This window comes from Ascaphus truei, chromosome 5 (genome assembly GCF_040206685.1).
Source record: "Ascaphus truei isolate aAscTru1 chromosome 5, aAscTru1.hap1, whole genome shotgun sequence".
Lineage (NCBI taxonomy): Eukaryota > Metazoa > Chordata > Amphibia > Anura > Ascaphidae > Ascaphus > Ascaphus truei.
Window position 1 is genome coordinate 84,537,853 of NC_134487.1, and position 25,921 is coordinate 84,563,773.

Genomic DNA, 25,921 nt, shown 5'->3' on the forward strand with positions numbered 1-25,921 from the left:
TGAACTGTTTAGGAAAGGTGACACATTTTAAGTCACAACTTCTACTAAATGACAGTCATACCGTCAATTGTATGTTTTTCTAGCTGGGGATCAATGTATATTTCAGGGGGAAAAAGGTGATCCGAAATAATGAGAATAGCAATTTTAGGGAAGCACTAAGCACCGGTTTAAAAGCAGAACAATATGTATGACTGACCATAGCTATTCATATTAGTTTCTCTAAACTATTTTAACACATTCAGTGCCAAAAATGCCTAAAACACCCTGTGTTGGCAATAAAGGGATTAAATACTGAAATGTCCCTCTGTCATTATGTTAAGTAGTTTTGCTATACAGAGGTAAATCCAATGTGGTACTTCAGCTTCTATGGTACCAACATTGAATTAAAGTGCCTCTTGTTACTGTAATAAATTGACATTGCCCGTATGTTTTATTATTATTATGATGATGGTGATGGTGATGATGATGATACACACACACACCTTTTTTCCTTTACGTTTTTTTTTTTTTATCCGTTTAGCCTTTTTTCTTACAGATACTCAATGTCCATATAACCTTTGGTCCGTTCTCTCCTGGTACTGACAAGACTTATAAGCGATTAGAAAAAAACATTCTGGAGCCTCGGTGGCAAATTCCATAAGAGGAAAGTGCAGCCCAGGTTAGCCTTTGTCACCTGACGTCAGGTCGGATCAGATTGATGCTTTCAGCCTCCTCCTCTGCCAGAGCCAGTGCAGAGTCAATGTAACACAGTAACAATGTTATGGAGATGCTGGAGATACTGAATCGTTACAGGTACGGCATTGGTAGTCAGATGCTGAGGGGGTGTACAGAATTATGCGATAAGGGTCTATCTTCAGGTGGTGATAAATGCTCCCATACGCTGCATTGGCTACACCAGGAACAGATAGGGGAGGAGTGAGTTAAGCATGACCGATGCAGGCAAGGGGAGAGCTCTGCTTCACTGGATTGTTGCCGGATTTACCCCATCGCCTGCGGTAACCGGGCCAGTGATGGAGGGGCTACATGCACATCATCCAACCTTGAATAATAGCAGCAGCAACTCGTCACGGCCCCTGTCAGTGCTGGATCCTGGGCACTATACTGGGCTCGATGCAGACACCATCCCCCAGTACATCGAGCTCTTCTTCATGCTTCTCCTGGATCTGGTTGCAATCGTTGGAAATGTGGCTGTTGCTGTTGTGATCCTTAAAACGCCCAAGCTCAGAAAATTCCTGTTCGTGGTGCACTTGTGTGTTATAGACACATTAGCTGCCGTTACAGTCATGCCTCTGGGGATTGTGGCGAGCTCAGGCAGAGTGGGCTTTGGCGATTCTCTCTGTCAGACATATGTTTCCCTGGAAGTCTGCTTCAGCAGTGCATCCATTCTCACCATCTCTGCCATAAACATTGAGCGCTATTACTATATAGTGCACCCCATGAGATATGAAGTCAAGATGACCTTAGGTCTGGCGGTCTCAGTCATGGTTTTCATCTGGATTCAAGCATCTTTGACATCAACGGTGCCCTTTCTTGGTTACACACCACAAGGTGATGTTATTGAGCCCAGCAATGTCAGCCTTGTGAATGCCACCCGTTGCTCCTTACAGAGGAATGCAGGAAACTACAGAAAAGTGTTTGTGACGTTCTTTGTTATAGTATATTTTGTGTTGCCTCTTGTGGTCATACTGACGGTATATTGCAACGTCTTCAAAGTGGCCAGAATTGCAGCTCTCCAGCATGGACCATTACCGTCTTGGGCAGCAAGTCCTCGTCAAAGGTCCAACTCCACTGGCAGTCAGACTAATATTATGACTGGGGACAGATCTCACAGGGTATCCCCAGAGAGGTCCTTAGGGGGAGCAAAAGCTGCCTTTACTCTCATGGTAATTGGGGGACAATTTATAATGTGCTGGTTGCCTTATTTTGCCTTTCATCTGCACACTGCTTTGTTAAACAATTCATATAAGGCAATAGAAAAGTGGGAAAATATAGTGACTTGGCTGGCATTCACATCCTTTACAGTCAATCCCTTCTTTTATGGATGCCTAAATAGGCAGATCAGAACAGAGCTTACCAGGATACCTAAATGTTTTCTAAAACAGTCTTTGGATGAGCAGTTGGGCCTGTCCAGTCATGAGGGTTCTGTGGAAGAAAACTTCCTCCAGTTTCTTCAGCGATCTAGTTGTGTGGTGGACAGAAGGAATAGTTTCCCTACTACCTCTAATTCAAGGCTACTTGTTAATCAAAGTACGCTCAGTTTTAGAATGCCAGGGCAAATCTTAGAGGAAACTCCAGAGCTACTTGAACAGGAATCCAGAGGGATTCAAAATGGTTCAAACCTATAGAAAACACAAGAGCTACCTAGGACTAGCAAAATGAATGTAACTATTAATTTGTCTTGCTCTCAGTAAAGGTAAAGCATAAGGATCAGTCCACAAACTGGCAGCATTTAAAGAACCAAAAGGGTGAACCTTGTACATGTATAGCAAATGGGACTTTTACTTTTCTAAATCTGTCAGTGACCTATAATCATTTCTATATAAAATTAAGAGAATGTACTGTATCAATGAATTATGAGTGAACATCTGAAAGAACTAGCTGTTCAGTTTACTATAGCAAATGAGCACTTTCTTTGTAGCCTAAATGTACCATGGCCCCATTTTTTTTTTTAACAAAGCAGTCTTTTGCCATAAGATACCTTACATCCCATTGAAGTATTGTACCCTTTTCTAATTAAATGTTAATTTCAAAGAAATAATTGAATACTACAAGCATTTGAACAGTGTATCTGTCATGAGGCTTAGGCTGCGCTTATAGTGCTGGCTATGCGACTGCGTGACGTCATCTGTCGCCGTAGCTATTGCGATTCCTGCACTCAGGTGCAGGGACTAAGGGAGGGCGACAGGGGTGCGTGGCCGTGAGCGGTTCACCCTCATTGGCTGAACCGCTCACGTGCCGCTGATGTCACTCGGCAATCACCAAAAAAAAAATCAAGATCATTTGACTACTGGCGATTGCGCTATGGGCACCAGTGACTGACTGCATGTACTTGCTACAGCGCTGCGCGACATCGCAGTCGCCAGCACTATACACGCAGCCTTAGACACAATTTTAAAGGGATTAATGAAGAGTGCACAAAGAAGTTTCAGTGAGTTCATACTGTACATTGGTAATTATTTAAACAATGTTCAATTTTGACGGTTTTATTTATGAAAGACATACATTACAAGGACTATTATTATATCCATATTGCATGCTTTGAAGTGGTAAGAAGAATATAGCAATAATGAACCACAACATGATAAAAACGATGCCATTTAAAAATTGTAGAATTTTTTTTGTAAGTGCAAATTACAATGAATAAATTAGCATTGTGCTGTGAAAACAATACAAACTTTGTACATGGTTGTACTAGAGCACAACATTTCTGGTCGCAAGCTCGGTGATGACAAAAAAAATAATAATAATGTTTGGTGTGTGGGCTTTTTGATGTATTGCTGTGACATCCTGTAGCAGAGCTGCGTGATGTTTGAAGGAACACAGGCAACCTTACCATAACAACTTCTAACTAGGAGAGGAGCAGAGCTGTAAGTAATCACCATGGCTAAAAAATTTGCACCAGGGAACAGTAGAGAGACATGGTACAGATGCAGCGGCTGTTATTCAAACATATCACGGAGCCATTTTCGTGTGCGCTGCTGTACTCCACACGGCCAATCACACGCTTGCTTTGTTTGAATTTCATGGATCCCGATTTCTTCGGGTGCAATTCTTTGCTTTTCCGTGGCAGTAATGAATGAATTGTAATGTGTACAGTACAGTACCGTGTCAATTTGCAGGTGTTTAAAAACCAGAACACTAAAATGCCATTTTCTGCACTCGACAAAAACCTCGTCAACACGCGTTCTTGACGCGCCATGACATGGGTATTCTGATGTATACAACGTGTGATATGTTCGAATAACGGCCGCTGCATCTTTAAGCCGGAGTGTTAAAGAAGGTAGAAGGAAAAAATAATGCATTGCACTGAAAAGGTGAAATTAGGAGAAACAGATCGTTTTTAGAGGGAGAGAATGTGAAAGCAGGGCGCTCTCTAGCTTAATTTTTTTTAAAATTAACCCATTTAGTAGCCCCTGCAATGGAGCGTTAAACGGTTTGGTTGAGGTTCATTTCTCCTGGGTTGGGTTATTTTTTTTTCTGCTTAGAACGGAACCTCAACATTTCATGCCCTGGTTGAACAAGCAAAATGCTACAAACGAAACATGTTGACATGGCTCATTAGAAGAGATCTTAGAAATGGATAGCGAAAATATTTATTATGAATGTGTACTTTGTAGTATATCCTTAATAGTTACCATGCTGAAACAGGGTAGACATACTTGAGAGGGAAAAGCTTGGTTGTATACTTCTGATTATTGTACATAATTTTCTGACAAATCTCCAGTCATAGCGGTTTAAAAGTTTAGTCAAACAATATGTATCTCTTTTTGTTTAAATATCACTCTTTAATAGAACCATGAATGGCATTGTGACCATCTTCAGTAGGCTTGTGTTTCAAAGTAACAGTAATTGAATATTGCTTCTTTGTATTCTCAAAAATTGCAATTGCGAGTTTTGTTTCTTTCAATCCTGGACAGCGTTATTATAAAATTACTCCATTCTTTTCTTACTTATATAGCCTCCCAACTAATTTAGATTATTTGATCATAGTTATTAGTATTGCAATCAGGCTTTTGGGCCTACAAGCAAAAACATTGAACATATCTTGAAACCAGAAGTCTGTGCTACTCTGGTTTATTTGTAATAGACTACATAAACCTTCCTTGCCAGAAAACCAACCAGTAAATGGAAAATCAGTATATCTCATCAATGAAACATAAAAACAGCCACCTACCAAAAGGACGTTTTGTGATATCCTTGATTGCTGAGATTTTTTTGATCCAATACAGAATCTCCAGAACCAGGTCATCTGCAAGTATATAACCAATATATATACCTTCCACTAATGTAATTTGAGAAGAAAAAAAATGGCTGGTTTACAGCTATAAATAATGAAACTAAAATGAAAATATTAGCTTGCCTTCACTTACTGGAAACTTCAATTTCTGTTTCTACATGTGACTGAAAAGTATGAGTTCATATTGTGTTGGGAGTTGGCTAATAAACTTCTATGAAACTGTATCTTATCAAAGATATGAAATATCTACATACACTTCCAACCCACAATTCTCCGCCATACATGAGAATAAATAACTTAAGAAATAAGACTGGCTAGGCTATACAGTAGGTTGTAATATTAATTTTGTGGTGACCACTTCTGCTGATTTCTAACATTCAGTGACAATAAACAGGGGGCTTTCTAAACAGAAATAGATTGCGAGGGATGAAAGTTTGTAGTTCATATTGCTTCATACAGTATTTTAGTTGAATTTGTAGAGAGCCTAAACATGAACTGCTGGTTGAAAATGTTAAATAATTAATCTCAGTAATTTTTTATTTTATTTCACAGAATAACCACGAAGTTCATACATGTATGTTGTGACAACTCTTGAGTCCTTTTTAAGTATCCAGCTATTATTTAGACCATCATGTAATGAGCTTTCATCAACTCCAGAGACTACTGTAGCTCGCTGCTTGTGGACTAACTGGGATCTCTTGTAAAATACTCAGTTGAATTCAACACATCATACCTGTGCACAGCCACACAAGCGTTAGTCACACTAGTTACAAATCTGCATGTGTTCATTGTTCAATATGGTATGTTAACACATGGGATTGAAGGCAGCAATAATAAAGTCTTTGCAACTTGTTTCTAATCTAAACTTAATATTTACAGCAGTTTATAACAAAAAAAATTGCATGCTGCGTGTTATATTTTATTAAAAAGGTACGATAAGGTTAATTGCTTAAATGGACTAAAACATTTATAATCTATTCTTTAAAAAAAAAAAAAAAATGCCAGTTTTGTACCTGATATTTAAAATCTATAAATAAACAACATCGCATTTGTAAATAGGAAATATCTTTATTACAGCTTTTCAGTCAAACTAAACAGTATGGCTGAAAAAAAAAAAAAAAAAGAAACTTTCTTGATTATTTTTTGCTGCCTCAATAATGTACATGTGTTTATAAAATGCTCTTGTATCCTTAAGTGTAGTCCTGAGTTGCCCATATAATTTTACAACTCTTCTTGGTCAGACAGCATTTTTCTCCTCATGAGTAGAAAATTCAAAGACCATATTTTTTCTTCAGAGTGTTAAGAGAATCATTCTTCTGGGACTGTTCTATGTGAGCAAATAAGACACGGGCACCTGCAGAGAAGGAAACAGACATTATATATAGCAGGAAAATAATTGTATTAAAGCAGTCTTTACAATAGGAATAAATGACCTGAACGGTTTTTGAAAGTTGAACTTTTTGTTAAAAACAATTTAAAAAAAGCATTTCAACTATAGTGTAGTATTAAAGTAAAAAACATATAAAATGATATATTTCAAATATCTTTATATGATTAGAATGATCAACAGAAAACAGAACAGACTTTCACATATCTAGACCTCCCTGGAGACACAACCATTACCCTTTTTACTAAAGGGCCAATTCTGCGATCGGCAGCTTTAGAATGTGGCCTCTAAGTCAGGAGTGGGCAACTCCAGTCCTCAAGGACCACCTACAGGTCTGGCGGTCAGGATATCCCTGCTTCATGTAACATGAGGCATGGGCTCTGTAAAAGGATAAACTTCATCGCTACACTTTTCTTTATTCCACTTCCAGGCTTCCTCTAGGGCCTTTTTCTCTATAGTCCGAAGTGGCCATTCGGGCCATTTACAGTTCACAATCCCCATTGAAGTCAATATAGCATTTAGTCCGAAAATGGACAGAATGGCCGCTTTGGGCTATTTAGAATAAACTCTTCAGGTCTTCTGTTCTTTTATTTATTCTACATCCCCTTCAATCGCAAAGCACTGTCAACATTCCAAAACCTTATTACAATGCAATAACTGGGGAACAACAGGGGCACAGCTTTATAACACCTGCAGTATATATGAATACATTTAAATAGTTACTCTTTTATCCAGATTTGATAAATATTTTGAAATAAAGCATATTATTAATTTACAATGTGTAATATAACAGTGGCAGAAAACAGAAAAGTTTTTGTTAAATAAAATAATATTTTCTTAAGGAAAAAACAGGACACCATTATTGTTAGGCTATGTATGTAATGCACCTTATGGCTGGAAAACTTATGGATACATGAAGCTACAATTTTGTAGTAGTTTGAAGCTACTATGCTTTTAAAATGACACAAAGACAACATTTTTTATTTTTTACTGTTGCTTTTCCAATTTTGTAGCGCATCTTCAGGAATGCAGAGTTGTGCTACATCTGTTTATTGAAAATATACGGTAGCTGAAAAAGAGCGCACATAAAAGGGCAAGAAGTCCATAATAGTATGATACAGTTTATTATAGGCTAAAGCTGTTACATTCTGGCCATTATTGAAATCCCTGCTCTCTGATTGGATAATGCTGGAATTTTTGGCACCCTGCCAAGTTTTTCAGCCAATCAGCTTTCCGTTCTCATTCACAAAGAGTTAAATCAGCTCTCAGACAGGGGAGATGATTAGACAGGAGGCAGCAGCAAGCCACTGACTCCTCCCCCACACTTCCTGCAGAGAGCTCCGCACAGGAGAGTGAGGGGAAAGGTTTGTGTGTGTTTTGTGGGTGTAAAGGGGGCCAGCAGAGTGTTTTATTGGTGTTTGTGTGTGTGTGTGTGTTTTGTGGGTGTAGAGGGGGCAGCAGAGTCTGTTTTGTTGGTGTGTGTCTACTGTGTGTGGTTTGTGGGTTTAGAGGGGGGCTGCACTGTGTGTCTTTAGTGTGTGTTTTGTGGGTGGAGGAGGGGTGCAGAGTGTTTTGTTGGTGTGTGTGTGTGTGTCTGCAGTGTGTGTGTTTACAGGGAGCTGCAGTGGGTGTAGAGAGGGGGCTGCTGGTGTGTGTTTTGTGGATGTAGAGGTGGCAGCGTCTGTTTTGTTGGTTTGTGTTTGTCTGTAGTGTGTGTTTTGTGGGTGCAGAGGGGGGGCTGCAGTGTATGTTTTGTAGATGGAGGGGTGCAGAGTGTTTTGTTTGTGTGTGTCTGCAGTGTGTGGGTTTACAAGGGGCTGCAGTGGGTGCTACTGGTGTGTGTTTTGTGGATGTAGAGGGGGCAGCAGTCTGTTTTGTTGGGTGTGTGTGTGTGTGTCTGCAGTGTGTTTTGTGGGTGTAGAGGGGGGCTACAGTGTGTGTGTGTGTATGTGTGTCAGTGTGTGTGTGTAGTTTTGTGGATTTACAGGGGGCAGCAGTGTGTGTTTGTGGATGTAGAGGGGGGCTGCTGTATGTGTGTCTTGTGAGTGTAGAGGAGGGCTGCAGTCTGTTTTTGGGGGGTAGAGGAGGGGGCTGCAGAGTGTGTTTGTGTGTGAAGGGGGGGGGGGTTGGCAGCATGTGTTTGTGTGTATAGAGGGGGCTGTGTGTATGTACAATTTCCTTTAAATAAACTTGCAGAAAAGCAAAAGAATGTAGAAAATCATGCTGATAAAAATGAATATGACTACAAAAGTATTTATCTTTTTTTATGAAAAATGTAAAACAAAAAAAAAAAATACATAAGCCTACATTTAGCCTATAAATTGTAATAATCCCTGAAGAACAGGGCATTACTGGCCAATAACGCCCTGGCTGGGTTAAAGTCCCTTGGCTTCGCCTCGGGCCTTCAACTCTTCCAGTCAGGGCATTATTGGCCAGTAAATGCCCCGTTCTTCGGGGATTATTACTTAAATAAAACAAAAAAGAACAAAAGGAAATGCACTCACATTGGGGCACTGAAATTAAGAGGCAGGTCTAGCTATATAGTGCACCTTCTAAAAAGTGACCTTGCAAGCTCCTAGAGATGCTTAAGAACAACACATGTTCGACCACTGTATCAAGGCATTTTAAAAGTCAGAACAATAAGAAACCCCAGGGGCTATCTTTAAGACTAATTGACTGTCTTGACACCTTGGACAGACTGAATCTTCTATCCAGAAAACAAACATGCTGGATATATAAATTGTGAACTTTAACTCCTGTGGTACTACATTAATCTGACATGTTTTCTAGTGTACTTATTTTTTCTGCCTTTTCCTTCCATTTGCATAATTTTTCTATTTTTTGAGTATACTTTTTAGCCTCCTTTTCTTTCTAAATGGCTTCTTCATTGCGCTTTAGAAGGAATTTATAGATGTAATCTCTTATACTAATACATTCATTATTAACTATCTTTTCTATGTCCTGATATCTGACTATGTATTTTATGGCGTTTCACACGTTGTCTCTCTCATTCTCTCTTTATACATATATACACTATATATGTGGTGTAATTAGGACCTGTCAGTTTTATAGGGTATATGAGTAACAGTATCTCTAAACCCCTCCACCTGAAGCGGCTTTTACACTGCAAAATGCATTGGAACACATTTGCAAAACCCTATTGTCCAATGGTGCTGAGAACCATGGGTATGGCAAAACACTGAGAATGCACTTGTGCAGGTACCACATGGTTGCTTCCATTACTCACGGACGGCGTCCCCACCAAGTATTCTGGAGCCCGGAGTTGGACACTTCATTTATTTATGTGTCTATATTGTCCTGTTAAAGGCACTGCTTTGTGCGTGCATTTCCTTCAATTCATTTGGTCTTTTATTAAAAGGTGTTATACTATTCCGGGTTTCTTTTCTTTTTGTCTCTATTTTCTTGCAATATTTACTTGAGACTCCTGGGAGTTTGTTAATACAGAATAGCAAGGGATATCCCCTTTCTAAAGTGGACATCGACTATTAAAAGATTTTCTCTGGATACATTTATTTTTTTACATTACTGTACTTATTTTTATTTATGAACAAGTAATACACATTTTGCTTTTACCTCACTTTATCATACTGTACATTTTTTCCTTCCAGGTCATTCACAATATTCCTATTTTGCCCCCATTCTTCTTTTTCTGCTGTTTTATCTGTATATTGTACACTGACTTTTATAAAACAGCATTGTTAACCACATGGGGAAAAAAATAACTTACTGTTCTTTTCAGATTCTGTCATAAACATTACTGCCATATCAAATCTCTTGAGCTCAGATAGCATTCCTAAGATTTCAAAAATAAGAGTGGGTTCTTCTCTCCTTAAAAAACAAACAAAAAGATTTGAGGTTTAGAAAAAAAATGAATACATTTTTTGTTTGTTTGTTTGTTTGGATCTCAATTCTGAAAAGAGAAAATTGCTAAACGAATACAAGATAAATACAAGTCCAAATAACATTGTGATTAAGCAAATAGTTTTTCAAGAGGTTACCAATATATTTTTGTTGATCATTTTAATAAATGCAGGAATTCCTTGCTTTATGGCAATGCAATTATAGAAGCGGACGATCGATCCCTTGGCCCTCGATCGTTCAGTAAAGATGCTGTTTCCCAGGGCACCCAATATGGCTGTCTATTCCAAAAGATGAAGTGGTGTAGCTTCCTAAATAGTTGCTATAGATACACAAGGACGCTAAATACACAAAACATTAAAAAGGGTATAGTGAAAAATTACAAAAATGCATCAAGTATTATTTAATATGCACTACTGGTTTATTAAAAACAAAAAAAATACATTGCTTTATCTACATTAAAATACTAATCATATATCTAAGATAACATTTAATTTTGTTGTTTTGTTTACACTAATTATGCTGCCAAAGAGATTAGGGGCAAAGTAACGATGATCAGATAAGATTATATTTATATTGACCCAAAGAAAATATAAGTATACTCATTTTTACAAAGGCAGAAACATAAGTGAACATTTTTTTCTAGGGTGACAATCTGACTGAGATTACATCGATATGTAAATTATTATTACTACTTTTTTTTTTACTTTAAAAATACTTGAGAGTAAGCAAAGTATTGCCAATGCATTCTCATGTGGGGGCATGAAAATATATGTAATCTTACAAATACTCTTTTTCTGGGATAAAAACAGCATCTAAAAAACGCCTCAGATTTCGGCTATGGAAGCTGTATAGATGCAATCTACAAAGTTCTGAAGATACTGTACATGCTATTCAGAGCAGCATCTTGGTACTCAGGTCCTAATTTGGATTATAAGCTTCCAAAACTGCCGTACCAAGTGTTCAATACATTTTAGGAGTCAGTCCCCTCTCGGACCATTGTACTAATTGCAGTCACACATTGAGAAAGTTAAATCTGGGTATTGTATTGTATACCTTATTTATACCTTATATTGTATACTTTATTTATATAGCGCCATTAAATACATAGCGCTTCACAGCAGTAATACACGTGGTAATCAAATAAATAACAGATAATATAAATAACAGCTCATGGGAATAAGTGCTTCAGACATAAAAGTTACATTAAGGAAGAGGAGTCTCTGCGCCGAGGAGCTTACAGTCTAATTGGTAGGTAGGGAGAACGTACAGAGACAGTAGGAGGGAGTTCTGGTAAGTGCGTCTGCAGGGGGCCAAGCTTTATGTATCAAGTGTTCAGAATATCCACAGTGCTATTCATATGCTTCTTTAAGCAAGTGTGTCTTAAGGTGGGTCTTAAAGGTGGATAAAGAGGGTGCTAGTCAGGTACTGAGGGGAAGGGCATTCCAGAGGTGTGGGGCAGTCAGTGAAAAAGGTTTAAGGCGGGAGAGGGCTTTAGATACAAAGGGGGTAGAAAGAAGACATCCTTGAGAAGAACGCAATAGTCTGGATGGTGCATAACGAGAAATTAGGGCTGAGATGTAAGGAGGGGCAGAAGAGTATAAAGCTTTAAAAGTGAGGAGAAGAATGGAGTGTGAGATGCGGAATTTGATCGGAAGCCAGGAGAGGGATTTCATGAGGGGAGATGCTGAGACAGATCTAGGAAAGAGTAGAGTGATTCTGGCAGCAGCGTTTAGGATAGATTGTAGGGGAGACAGGTGAGAGGCAGGAAGGCCGGACAGCAGGAGGTTACAGTAATCAAGACGGCAGAGAATGAGGGACTGAGTCAGAGTTTTAGCAGTCGAGCAACAGAGGAAAGGGTGTATCTTTGTTATATTGCGGAGGAAAAAGCGACAGGTTTTAGAAATGTTTTGAATGTGAGGGGCGAATGTGAGAGAGGAGTCAAGTGTGACATCTAGGCAGCGTGCTTGGGCTACTGGGTGAATGATCGTAGTTCCAACAGTAATGTGGAAGGAGGTAGTAGAGCCAGGTTTGGGAGGAAGTATGAGGAGCTCTGTTTTAGCCATGTTGAGTTTAAGGCGATGGAGGGCCATCCAGGATGATATAGCAGAGAGACATTCAGAAACTTTGGTTTGAACAGCAGGTGTAAGGTCGGGTGTTGAAAAGTATATTTGTGTCTCGTCAGCATAGAGGTGATAATTAAACCCAAAAGATGTTATTAGGTCACCTAGAGAGAGTGTGTACAGAGAAAAGAGAAGAGGTCCCCGGACAGAGCCCTGGGGTACCCCCACAGAGAGATCAATAGAGGAGGAGGAGGAGGTGTTACAGAAGAGACACTGAAAGTACGATGGGAGAGGTAGGATGCGATCCAGGATAGAGCTTTGTTCCGAATACTAAGAGTATGGAGAATGTGAAGGAGAAGAGGGTGATCCACGGTGTCAAACGCTGCAGAGAGGTCGAGTAATATGAGCAGAGTGTAATGACCTCTGTTTTTGGCAGCATGGAGGTCGTCAGTTATTTTAGTGAGGGCTGTTTCCGTGGAGTGAGCAGTGCGGAAGCCAGATTGTAGAAGGTCTAGGAGAGAATAGGTGTTGAGAAAATGGAGCAAGCGAGAGAATACAAGACGTCAAGGAGTTTAGAGGCAAAAGGCAGGAGGGAGACAGGTCGATACTTAGAAAGACAGGCAGGGTCAAGCTTGCTGTTTTTGAGCAATGGTAAAAGTGTTGCATATTTGAAGGAGGATGGAAAGGTTCCAGAGCAGAGGGAGGAGTTAAAAATGTGTGTGAGCATAGGGATTATAGTAGGAGCAAGAGGTTTTAGGAGATGGGAGGGAATGGGGTCAAGAGGGCAAGTGGAAGAGGGAGAAGAGGTGATCAACAGTGACACATCCTCCTCTGAGACAGTGGAAAAAGAATCAAGGAAGGCAGGAGGAGAGTTAGGAAGAGGTGTAGGATGGGAGGAAGAAACAGAGGGGATGTTCTGACGTATGGATTCCACCTTTTCCTTAAAATAGTCAGCAAAGTCCGGAGCGGAGATGGAGGAAGGAGCGGCAGCTGAGGCTGGTTTGAGTAGAGTATCAAAGACAGAGAACAGTCGGCGTGGGTTAGACTTGTGCATGTTGATTAGTGAAGAAAAGTAGGCTTGTTTAGCTTGCGAGAGGGCAGAGTTGAAATAGGATAGCATAAATTTGTAGTGAAGGAAGTCTGCGAGAGTATGAGATTTCCTCCAGAGGCGTTGAGAGGAACGAGTGGAGTAACGCAGCATGCGCGTGTGGGAATTTAGCCAGGGTCTAGGGTTAGAAGGGCGAGGGCTGCAGAGAGAAAGCGGGCATGTAGATCAAGAGAGGAGGACAAGGCAGAGTTGTAGTTCCTGACCAGGTTGTCAGGGTCTGTAGCAGAGCTGAGAGAGGAGAGGGAGGAGCGTAAAGTGGACTCAAAGTCAGGTAAGTGAATAGAGCGCAGGTTTCTGCAGAACCGGGGTGTAGATGGAGGTGGAGAAGGGGAGAAGCGAGATAGAGAGAATGAGATGAGGTGATGGTCAGAGAGAGAAAAAGGGGAAATGGAGAAATCGGAGAGAGAGAAGTTTTTAGTGAAAACCAGGTCTGCTGGCTGCAGTCCACTGTTAAAGGCCAAAAGAAGAGGTTAGAGAAAGAAAGCGGGAAGCCCAAGGGAGAGAGGGGTCATCAATGTGGCAATTGAAGTCCCCAAGGAGAAGAACAGGGGAGTCTGAGGAGAGAAAGAAAGAGAGCCAGGATTCAAAGTGAGAGAGAAAGGCAGAAGGGGGATGAGTAGAGGTAGGTGGGCGATAGATGACCGCCACATGGACAGGGAGAGGAGAGAAGATCTGGACAGTGTGAGCCTCAAAGGAGGGAAAAGCAAGAGATGGAGGAATAGGAAGGGTTCGGTAACGGCAGAGAGAGGCGAGCAGGAGCCCCACGCCTTCACCCCTGCCATCAGTGCGCGGAGTGTGGGAGGAAAGGCCACCATAGGAGAGGGCAGCTTCCAGAGCAGAGTCAGACTGAGTGAGCCAGGTCTCTGTTATAGCAAATAGGAGCAGAGAGTGAGAGAGAAAGAAGTCATGTACAGAGATGAACTTGTTAGAAAGGGAGCAAGCATTCCAAAGGGCACAGGAGAATGGGAGAGAGGAGGGAGGGTGGCAGGGGATGGGTATGAGGTTGGAGGGGTTTACACCAGAGGGAGTAGAGGTTGCAATTGGCAGGCGAGGACGAGCGCAAGTAGGAATAAGGCAGGGACCAGGATTGGGAGAGATATCCCCAGAAGCAAGGAGGAGAAGCATGGATAGAAAGAGGATGTGTGAGGATGATTTGTAGGGGTGTGTTTTAGTGCAGGGGATATAGCTGTGTGGTGTCAGAGGACGCAGGTAAGAAAGGAGTTCATGCGAACAGAGAAGTAATGAAGGAAGGAGAGATGGAGATATATGAATAGAGTTAGAGACATAATGAGGCTGGTAAAAAGAAGTGCATAATTTGAGAAGTGAAGTCACAGCAAATATAAATGGTAAAGGCAGCATCACAGCAGTAATGATGCAGTCTGGTATAGATGATATCCTCCTTTCCAGCATAGTTCAAATGCAGGAATCAGGGCCAGATGGGGGTGTCCACTTCCTCACTTCTTTTGAACTTCCTTTTAAACTTCTGTTGTTCAGTAGTCCTGCCACTTATAATGGGCCACTTGGACATGGGCTGCAGGCAGACTAGCTGTTCTGACTGGGTTTGTTCTGACTGGGTAATTGAAACCTTTTTTTTGTATCAATATACAGATTTGGCGCCATTTACTCTCGTTGTGGGGGCGAGGAAAAGTGCTGAGAGAGGGAGCCCGCTCGCAGCTCTCCCGCGCCAACAAGGCCAGTAATACCGACTGCCCCGAAGGGATTAACGTAGCACGGGTTCCTGCTTCGGAATGGGACTCGGCCACCTTAATCCTACCAGGCTAAGAGCTGCGCAGAGATTGCATCTCTCTGCTGTCTATCTGTCTCCCTGCACAGCTCTTGCAGCAGATCTCACCATTTTTATTTCTAGTATGCAGTATTATGCAGTATTAAAGCAGGTGCACTCCAGAACTGTAGAAACGATGAGAAAACATCCTGTTTAGATATGCACTCCACCTTACAAATATAAATTATACATACTGGAAAGAGGTGGTGTTAAACACCAACACTGATTTAGACAAATGTATTTTATTATAATCAAAAACAAAACAAAAAAATGATTAAAACTGGAACTCACAATAATGCTTGTACAGAACTGCAGGTCAATATATAGTGATATTGTCCTGCTAATAAAAACTGTAGCAAAAACAAAAGCGAACAGCCATGGGAGATGTCTGCATGTGATAGATACTCTATCTAGGCATATATGCTTAGAAACAAGTGCTTAGTGTACACCTTTTACTAGTGAAATAATAATTACCAAGACTCTCAGAAGTTAATGAAGTTATGCCAAATAGACCTTAATAACAAACCTACGTTTGTGTGTGTGTATTATATACAATGTAAACTGCCAAAGTATCTGAAATATCAACTATGCGAAGTCTGCATAAATCTGACGTGACACAGCCTGACCAGATGTATCCTGATCCATTCCTCCTATGCCTCTCTATGTGTTGAATGTAGCTGTGATCAGAGCAAGCATGGGGATAGTGTCACAAACTATGGAAATTCTGCAGCAAAGCTCAAACAGATACTGTGGTAAGTTTATCCTGAGCCCTAGCTGCTTGTGGATGCCTCATGGATACACAGTGTAAAGTAGCAAGGTGCTGCTACTAACTGAAGGCACTGTAGCTCTGCCTCATACCCCACACACACACCTAGAGAGGAGGGGGGGGGGGGGAGGGAAACAAGAGAGGGAAAGTGGAAAAAACAGATCCTGCAGGCTAAATTTGCCTTAGTGTCACATTTGGGACCCGAATAAGTCTACTAGAATCCCTCTCTGCTAATGGAAGCCACGTAGATCCACAATGTAAAGTAGCAATGTGCTGTTACTATCTGAGAGCACTAAACCTCTTCCTCAAACCCCACTCACACATCAGGAGGGAGGGGGGAGGGAGGAAAACAGGAGAGGGAAAGCAGAGAAATAGATCCTGCAAGCTTAATAAGCTGTGCAGTGTCACGCTCAGGACCCGGGTAAGTCTACTGTAGTCCCTCTCTGCTAGTGGATGCCTTATGAGCCCACATCAAATGTTAAGCTATTCGCTAAACCATTGTTGAGAATATGCTAGTGCACTATTGAGAGAGTGACCATGACGTCACTAACACCCGACGCGCGTTTCGTTCGGTCACGAACGTCTTCGGGTTAACCAATTTCAATCACAGGTTTAACCATTTTAAGTACGCATGGCTTCATTCCATGTGGTATGGCAAACTCCTACTGCACAGTCTCCCTCCAAGTTATCATCATACAATATGCTATTAAACTAAGAAGGGTGTGAAAATGATTACTGTATGTGATGTGCATGCAATGTCTGATTAAAATGTTAATGTTTTTGAAGTAGCAAGTTAACAAAGAGCTATAAAATGATTACAAAAAAGTATGCTGTGAAGATAAAACAGAGCTTTTCTTGAAAATATAGTTGCTATATGAATTAACATTGTAACTCCTAAATTCTAGTGTGTGAGATTATATACACACACACACACACACACACACACACACACACACACACACACACACACACACCTCTTCAGTTCTATTAGTGCAGAAATAAGTACTTTGAGAGTTTTTTTTAGTATGTATGTAAAAAAAATTATATATAAAACATATAGATACAAAATATAGTAAACAAAAAAAAATATTACTTAAAAAAAAATAAAAAAACCCTCTAAAGAAATACTTATTTATGCACTAATAGAACTGAAGTAATCCACACTATAATTTATTATTTAAAAAACTGAAATCTTAAATGCAGTGCTAGGCAGAAAAGGGGTTAAAGCAGCAAAAACACCCAAAATCCTATGCTTTTTTCAAATAAAAAAAAAAAAAAAAGAATAATAATTTGGATAATACTAACTTTTCTTTTTTCCCCGAACTCCTAATGCCATTTTTAATTATTTTTAAAAAAAATGTACTGATCATCATTTGGTTGCTGTAGCAACCATTAAGAAACTCATATCCACTTCCGAAACAGGTTCTCAACACACCTTTTTGAGCAACAAAGTATCACAAACAGAATGTTGCAGTGTTCCAAGCAACAGACTGTCTATTACCAAGCTGAAAGCTGTAAGAATAATGCGCTACAACAAGTAATATAAGGTTACATTGCAGCTGCATTTCAGAAAGCAGCCCCACATAGCAGGTTATTGGCTGATCGATCTGTTCTCCTGTGATCAATCAGCAGCGTAGGTAATTATTTCTCATTAAAGCTACTCAAATGCTACATATAGTAAATAACGTTTTAAAAAAGTGGGTACAAGACTGCTGCTTTAAGGGAGTATACGAAGAATAAATATATAGAACATGTAACATATGAAGACTATAATGTGGTTAGAGCCCCACTCACCCAATGTACTTCTCTTGTAGAATGTTCAAAATTTGGTTGAACACATCTGGATCCAAGGATTTTTGGAACAGTTTAGGATAAAGAGATGGCTGAATTTTCTATCAAAGATAAGGAAAAAATGTATTAACAAAAACTATTTTCAATTACAGTAAATTAGTGTCTTCAAAACTAGCTATTGTAGTTTTTTGTACTTAAACACAGACATCTCTATTACTCCAAGATTGCTGGCTGAATATTTAATATCACTCAACATGTGAAGTCTAAACGAAAAGAAGCAACAATTTCTGTTTAACATTATTCACAAAAACAGATAGCGTACATTTCTGTTGCAATTATAGCTCAGTTAGTTGTGTCTTACTTTTAGGTACAAGTGCAATAGGTCTAGGTTCCCTTTCAATCTTCTGAAGTCTGACTCAAGCTGAAATGAATTTGTAGGAACGGCAGGAACTCCATTATCCAAGGAGGCAGAGAAAGACACATTTTTTTCCCCTTTTGGAGGCTGTGTCCGTGCTGGAATACAGTCTTTTACAGTGACTGGCTGCCTATATGAAGTAACAGATAAAAAAGTTACGAAGTGATAGGGATGTAGACAGAAATAGGAGTCAGTTAACGGAACGATTAAAACATAACTATAGCTATGGTTGGTATATATAATATATATATATATATATATACACACAGAAGAACAGAGCGCACGTCCCATAGTGTAAAAAGTACATTTAATATTAAAAAGAGGAGCCTTATAAAATCTGGGAACCCTGGTTAACCCATTAATCCGAACCAAATCAGGATACAACCCCAGACGGATCTGAACCACAGTAAGGCCGTGAAGGATGGGCGCCGGGACCCAGCCGGACGAGGAGAGGGTGGAATGACTCCCTCTCTCTCCCCTCCCCCCCCCCATCTCCTCTCCCCTCTTCTCTTTCTTTTATTACACCCTAGGGACCATGACTTGGCCATAGGGGATCTTTCCTTTCTTTCTCTCACCCCCCACATGAACAAGGAAAATACAACTGTATTAGGCCAACACTGAATGTAAAACCAATGTCTGTAAAGAGGATTATGCCTAATAAAAACGTTTGGAAAAAAAAAAAAAAAAAAAAAAAGGGAGGAGCCTTGGATCCCTGGAAACCATCTTGTTCCTAATTTGAATTTTTCTGGACTTGCACTAAGGGTTGGACTTTCTGCATTTTTGTTGTTTCTTGTTTGTTATGTATGTTATCACGGAATATTTTGTAGATTAATATATATTTTTATATTTATTCGTTTAATATTGTTTCACACTTTATATTACTCTGTTTCACAAGTGGCGCTACTGTCTCTCTCTCTCTCTGTCTCTCTCTCTCTGTCTCTCTCTCTCTCTCTCTCTCTCTCTATATATTATAAAAAAAGAAAAAATATAGAAGTGCAGGATAAATAAACCGCAAAAAGATCAAAAGAAGGCTAAGATGGTACAATAATATTACAAATACTAGTAATTACATTACTTCACCTAATGTAAAAAAAAAAAAGAGATTATGTTAAAAATATATTGTTATGATAACGTCTTCTTAAAATACTGAGTCAATACTATTGTTCAATGCATTGACTCCTTCTTTAAAAGCTGCACGGTTCTTGATTTGGTCATAATGTAACAGACTCGTACTGCTCAATTTTATAGCTCATGTTTAATAAAAGGCACTAATTTTCTTTAGAAAGAGGGCATTCCTAAACTTCAAAGCAAAATCATAGACTACAGAGCTGCATAAATGGATTTAATTAAAACAGTGCTCCATGTGAATGACTTTCAAGTTCTGTTACTGTGGTAATTCGACAATGTACTAAAGATCCTTTTGATTCCCAAAATAGCTCTTTAAAAATATTTACCTTTAATACAAAATAATATACAAATTATAGTGACATCCTTCCCTATTCACATGCAAAAATACACTGACTGCTGTAATTCATAATAATTTAACAATATAAAAACTAAGCACACGTGTGTATTAGGTGCCTGGGAACAAATGTTCATTCTAGTTTTAGCAGTAAAAACAAAAAAATAGGAAACTCACCTACCGATATTCTGGTTTCTTCTGAAAGCCTTCTTTAAAAAGGAAACACAAACATATAAAGAAGAAAACATACAGGAGCAAAGTACCTTGTCATAGAGGATTGAAGAAATCGAAATATCGATACAGTACTGTAGGTACATTTCCTAATTTCTTCAACGTCCTCTATGGCAGTTACTAATAGGATGTCCCAGAGCAATTTGAGACTGTTGGGAGGGAATACTTCTCTTCACAATTGGAACAACTGCTTGAAGCACCTTCCTTTGCAATTTCGCATCCGCCGCCGATTGAACATCAAGCAGGTAATGCTTAGAAAAGGTGTGTACGGCTTGTAATATAGTACGCGCTGGTGCACGTGCGGGCGCACTGTGTTGCGCGCGCATTTTGTGTCTACAGGGCAAGCGGTGATGCGTGTGGCTAAGAGGCGTGACTATGATGTCAGAGCGTTAGGCCGCACTGTGATTGGCTCACAGCGTCACGTGGCTCAGCAACAGCGCGAAAATACACATTTCTTGTATTTCCTCAGATCTGCCACGCTCACGTCTCCACTATAGCAACGTCAGGCTCACACAGGCAATTATCATTGACGCGCGAGCACGGTAGCACACTATATTACAGGCCTAAAGATGACCAGATTGCTGCTGTTCATATTTCCTACACAGAGGTCTGAGCATTTTCTGCACACGAGGCTGCCATGGGTTTTGAACCATATAGGTGGTTTCTTTGCTGCTGTTCTGTATGCTTCACAAAAAGCTGCCATGACCCATCTGGATATTGAGGCAACCAATGCTGCCTGACCCTTCCTAGGTCCGTTAAGAAGCACAAATAACCTTAAGATCTTCCCAACACTGTCAGTCCATATGCCGTTAGATCTCTAATCACATCTATCGTATATTGTGCCACTGATGCTCTTACCACAAGTTGGATTCGGACAAAAAGGATGGCACCACAATGTCCTGATTGATATGGAAATCTGACCGCACTTTAGTTTGAAAATGTGGAATGGTCCTAATCACTATTTTGTCTTGGTGTATCTGAACGAACAGTTCACGACAAGATAAAGCATGGAGCTTCCCAACTCTTCGCGTTGTGGTAATTACAGTTAGGAAAACTACATAAAGGGTGAGTAAATTCATAGAAAACTTATGAACTGGTTCAAAAGCAGGTGAAGAGAGTTTTTATAGAAACAGAGATTCAATTCAGGTCCCACAGAGGAACAAGGATATTTATCGTCGTTTAATTCTAGAAATGGCTTAAATCTGTAAAATCATAGGATCAAGGGCAATTTGTTTATGATAGAATGTGCCTAATGCAGAAAGCTGATACCTTCAGAGAAGCCGGCTTAAATCCTTGAGGATTAACGCCCTCCAGATACGATAATAGGCTCTAGATGTCACTTTGTTTTCTGGAACAAATAAGTGTGGATATACTGTAACCTTCAAATTAGCTCCCATTCTCCTGGGTGTATGTGTGTATGGAATACCTCCTGACTTTTAAATTGAGTCAGACTTGTAATTTTTGTCTCCTTAAATGTAAGCAGCAGAGGTACATGGAACGGCTTCTTCTGTCCAGTGCAGTATTCTGGAGGCTAATTTGAGAACCCGCAGACTTCTTGTTCCTCCTTTCAGGTTTATATACGCTACACTCTTAACGGGGAATGCCTCAGTATGTTCTGAAGGCTTTGGATGGTGTAGAAAATGGCTCAAACCTCCAAATACATTGGTTGAAAGGCTTCTTTATTGATTTGACCAGAGCCCTTGGATCACTTTATCCGGCCAAATCGCGCCCTATCCTACGAGACTTGTGTCAGTCTTCAGTACTGTCCAGATCCAAGGAATTAAAAACTTGCCTTTCCGCAAGTTCTTGATTGTGGTCCTCCACAGCAAACTGTGCCTTGCACTTGGCAATAACGGAAATCTTACATTTGGACTGGGATTTCGGTGTCCCCCGAAGCCGAGAAAAATGCTCTGCAGTGGCCCGAGATGAAAGGTAGCCAAAGACACCATGTCTGTAACTGGATTGAAGAGTCCTATTATGCGCATAAACTGTGTCATTGATGGACTTGAGGAGTTCCTGAAAAGCTGTAGCTCCATCATAATTCTGTGGATCTTGGAGATTGGTAGCGACACTAGATCTTCTTGTGTGCTAAACACTTACTCCCAAGAATTTATTGACTTGAGCCAGAATAAGATGGCGCTTTTTAAATTCATGATCCACCCATGGTTTTCCAATACCTTGAGCACTGTACGCATGATATCTGGCAACTTGTATTGGACTACGAAAATGTCTTTCTGCCTTAGTAAAGCTGTCACCCCAGCCCTGACCTTTGTGAAGGTTCTGTGTGCTGTGGCCATTCTAAATGGAAGTTCCGTAAACGGATAGTGCCGGTCGTCCAGACAAAATGTCAGGAACTTGCAGTGAGATTTCTTTTTTTTATTGGAATACGGAAATGGGCATCTTATAAATCTTTTGAGGCCAAAAACCAGCTGAACGGTGGCACTGGCCAACAGATCTCAAAATCACCTTCTGGAGCTGGGCCCAATGCTTCTTGATGGTCACCCAATTGCTAGGTTGTCTAGGGCGACTACGGCCCCAAGGCTGCTGTTGATGTGAATCCCAATTCAAAAAAATCTTAAATCTCTTGTGCTGAGGCAGAATGTGACCTTTTCCTCCCGTAATTTTGGAGATGATATTATCTAGTGAGATAAGCACCTAAAGGTAAAGATACCAGCCTATATTTGATGAGGTATTCGCTGCCCAAGGTTTGACCATAGCACTCTCCTTGGAGCTACGGCATATGCCGAAGATCTTGCTCCAAGCTGAATAATATCCATCTAAGTGTTAAACACAAAAAAAAAAAACTATTGAATATTTTAGATTCGAGAAGTCCTTCAATAACTTCTGTCTAGATGTTCCAGTTTTAATTCTATCTTCTAGATTAGTTATCCAGATCCTGACGGTCCTCAAAATACAGGCCATCGCTGCTGCTGGTTTCAGGGTTGCTCAAATAGACAAGCATTGTTTTGCACAAGACACCTTCTATTCTGTGATCCATGGTAGGGTTGTGCAAACTGGGAGATGCAGCTTTTCTGGGGAGGGGGGCGCAGCGGTTACAGAGGCCGCGCCCTTAGAGCACAAGGCGTCTGTAAACGTACTTACTCGGCTTCAGTCACGCGTCTCCATGGCAATGCGGCGTCAAATGACGGCTGTTGCCACAGAGACTTGACGTCAAATGACACCGCGGGTCGCGTAATGTGACATCACATGACCCGCAATGTCATTTGACACCACAGAGGTGAGGGGGGGGGGGGCGCGACACAGGACGACAGCAGGCAGAGGGGGGGGGGGGGCGCAGCGCAGGAAGACTGCGCACCCCTGATCCATGGGATCTTTAAAAGGATTCCATCCTTTAGGGGAATCGTGTTCCTCACATTCTTGGCGATTGCTGCGTCCCCTTTTGGTGGTATTCCACAGCCCATACAATCTTTGAAATTGAAGAGCTACATTATCACAAATGTCTTAGATATTGTCGTTCTTTTATGCTCATTCCATCCTCATGATGAGAAAGTCGCTGTTGCGACGAAACGCGCCAGGGACGTCACTACGTCAATACGGAAGTGCGCGATCTGGTCGGGTCGCGCAGGTTGTTTGACCAGACCTTCTGTTCCTCTGCATTGAGTGAGATACCAAGCCGAGCAGCAGAAAACCCACGGAAAGGCTACACTAGGTGGTTTACGATTCTGACTGACTACAAGCACGGAGTATCATCTTTCCGGTGAACCCTATCCCTGGACTGCGGTGATTTTTCAGCTTGGCGGTGATATTAATTCACAATCGTGCTTTTATATTTGACATCTTGTGAGTGCAATTCTTATCCCTTCCCCTCTCCCCTCCCCCCCCCAATAAATTGTTAAAATTTTACGCTATGGGGCGTGCGCTCTCCTCTTTTCTACAGGTTCCACTGGATGTGGTTCATCCGTTTGAGAGCAGCCTGAAGTTCCCCTTCTATTGGATTCTACTCTATATATCCTTTGGACGTTTTATTGGGACTGGTTCTATATTTTATCATTTTTATTTGTAATACTATTGTGTTTTATTAAATTTTTTCCTCCATTGGTTGTTTGATTAAGTCATTTTGTGATCACTAGTTATATATTTGCACATCCTTATATTTTGATGATTATCACTTTATTAATGAATTAATATTATACATACATTTCACATGTTCACACTATAGAATATCTACCACGTTATTATTGGCGCTACTTTCGTGCCATATATATATATATATATATATATATATATATATATATATATATATATATATATATATCAAAGTGGTACTGGGCGTGGCTAAATGTAAAATGCTTTGTCAAAGGGGTTTAACTAAATGAACATTTTTTTTCTAGAGATATATAGGTATTTCACTGTATATTTTGTCATATTGGATGTAGCTTTGGGCTTCTGTTTTTTGCAATAAGCATTATTCAGCAGAATGGATCATATAATTATAGAAACAACCATATAACAATAAAATCAAAAGTATTGACAGCATAAATATAAAACAGGGTTTGCCACAGTTTGGTATCCCCTAAGACTACCAATGTTTGTTTCAGCTCCATTGGTGTCATACACAGTGAAGAATCAAATATTAGAATTCAATCTCTCAGTAGTTTTTTTTAAGTCACACATGGATAGCTATAAAAACATTTTGTTATACAAGAAGGACAATGTATTTTCTTTGATACAAAACATGATTTCGGAAAACTTACTGGGAAATAGATGCAGCACTGATTTCTTCTATTTTTAACACCTTTGCACTGGGAATATCTGATGTGGAAATTCGATCTTGACTTAAGTTTTGTTTATCAGATTCAGATGATTGTGACACGGCTTCCAAGTTACCATGAAAACTTTCATTAAGGCGATTGATTGAACTTCCTGTCGTGCCTCCAACTTCTTCAATTACCATCCTTCTCAAAGGTTTCTAAAAAGAAACCAATAAGCTTATAATACAAGTAAAGCCAGGAGGGATCAGCATAAAAAGAAGAAATCTTAGAAATATTTTACTAGCATTGTAACATTGTTATGCATTATTTCAAAGTTTTAGATTTTTATAACAATGCATTTCTTATTTGTTAAGAGTTCAAAGAGGGTCGTAATAACATATGGCAACTCATCGTTGGAGCCCAATCCCACATCAACTTTCACTCCACTACTGAAGGATCATTCAATGGTACCAGAGCTTTTTTTTTTTACACCACACAAATACACTCTGTGCTGGTCATGTAATAGTCATAGGTACTGTGCACTGTGGCAATGCTTTAGAGATAGATAGATAGATAGATAGATAGATAGATAGATAGATAGATAGATAGATAGATAGATAGATAGTATGTCTTGTAACACCAAGCCTATAGAGAGGTTAAAGCATTGGTACCAGTATATGGAAGGACCTGAGTCCGATCCCTGCATGTGTTTTATCTAAAAAGTATTAATGTTGAATTCCCACATGGTGTAGGTGTTGAATTCCCACATGGTGTAGGTGTGTGTATGTGTCAGTTAGTCAATAAAGCATCGAGTTGAATGTTTATAAAAAATAAATAAAAATAAATAATAATTTAAAAAAAGACACCGCACACGAGAGCTGACGGATGCTGCAGAGAGGACAGCACGTGGACACAGCCCTATGAAGTGAGGAGAGAGCTGACAGATCTAGATGCTGGTAAGTCCTCGTGCGGCAAAATGGATTTTTTCAAATCGGGAGCCACACTCAGACCGCGCTATAACGGGGTTGAGCTATACATATATACAAAAAAAAAAAAAAAAAATCATCAACGAGCTGTACATTTTCTCGCTCGACTTCTTGTTCCATTCCTTTTATTTCGATCTTTGTAGAGCTAACACATTTGTTAAACATCACTTTGGTCTTGCTGAGATTCATATTGGAGACCCACTTTCTTATTCCTACAGCAAATTTTCTGATTTGTTGCTGGAGATCTTCTGGACTTGTGGCAAAAACAACAATGTCATCTGCAAAATTAAAGGAGACAAGTATTCACCATTTATTTTGATTCACTTTTTCTTCCCAATTCGATGTCTTGAACAATTCTTCAAGTGTTGCTGTGAAACGCTT

General features: G+C 40.0%; 2 protein-coding genes across 6 annotated transcripts in view; one reads left to right on the forward strand and one right to left on the reverse strand.

Moving 5' to 3' along the window:
• The first annotated feature begins 678 nt into the window (after window positions 1–678).
• On the forward strand, window positions 679–3,476 carry LOC142495118 (G-protein coupled receptor 61-like). Its single transcript, XM_075600144.1, has one exon. The coding sequence runs from the start codon at window positions 927–929 to the stop codon at window positions 2,343–2,345; it is 1,419 nt and encodes a 472-aa protein (XP_075456259.1). The 5' UTR covers window positions 679–926; the 3' UTR covers window positions 2,346–3,476.
• A 2,529-nt stretch (window positions 3,477–6,005) lies between these two features.
• Window positions 6,006–25,921, reverse strand: part of RPAP3 (RNA polymerase II associated protein 3) — a 90,386-nt gene continuing 70,470 nt past the window's right edge. For all 5 annotated transcript variants that reach the window (XM_075600142.1, XM_075600139.1, XM_075600140.1 and 2 more), the window contains 5 exons: window positions 24,558–24,772; window positions 18,096–18,279; window positions 17,738–17,835; window positions 10,093–10,193; window positions 6,006–6,311 (listed from right to left, as the gene is read on the reverse strand). In XM_075600142.1, the coding sequence (XP_075456257.1) occupies window positions 6,229–6,311; window positions 10,093–10,193; window positions 17,738–17,835; window positions 18,096–18,279; window positions 24,558–24,772 (681 nt within the window). In that variant the 3' untranslated portion in view covers window positions 6,006–6,228. The remainder of the gene's footprint in view (window positions 6,312–10,092; window positions 10,194–17,737; window positions 17,836–18,095; window positions 18,280–24,557; window positions 24,773–25,921) is intronic.

Excerpts from the sequence above, each read along its gene's own strand:
- LOC142495118 (XM_075600144.1), top strand. The coding sequence starts at position 927 with ATGACCGATGCAGGCAAGGGGAGAGCTCTGCTTCACTGGATTGTTGCC.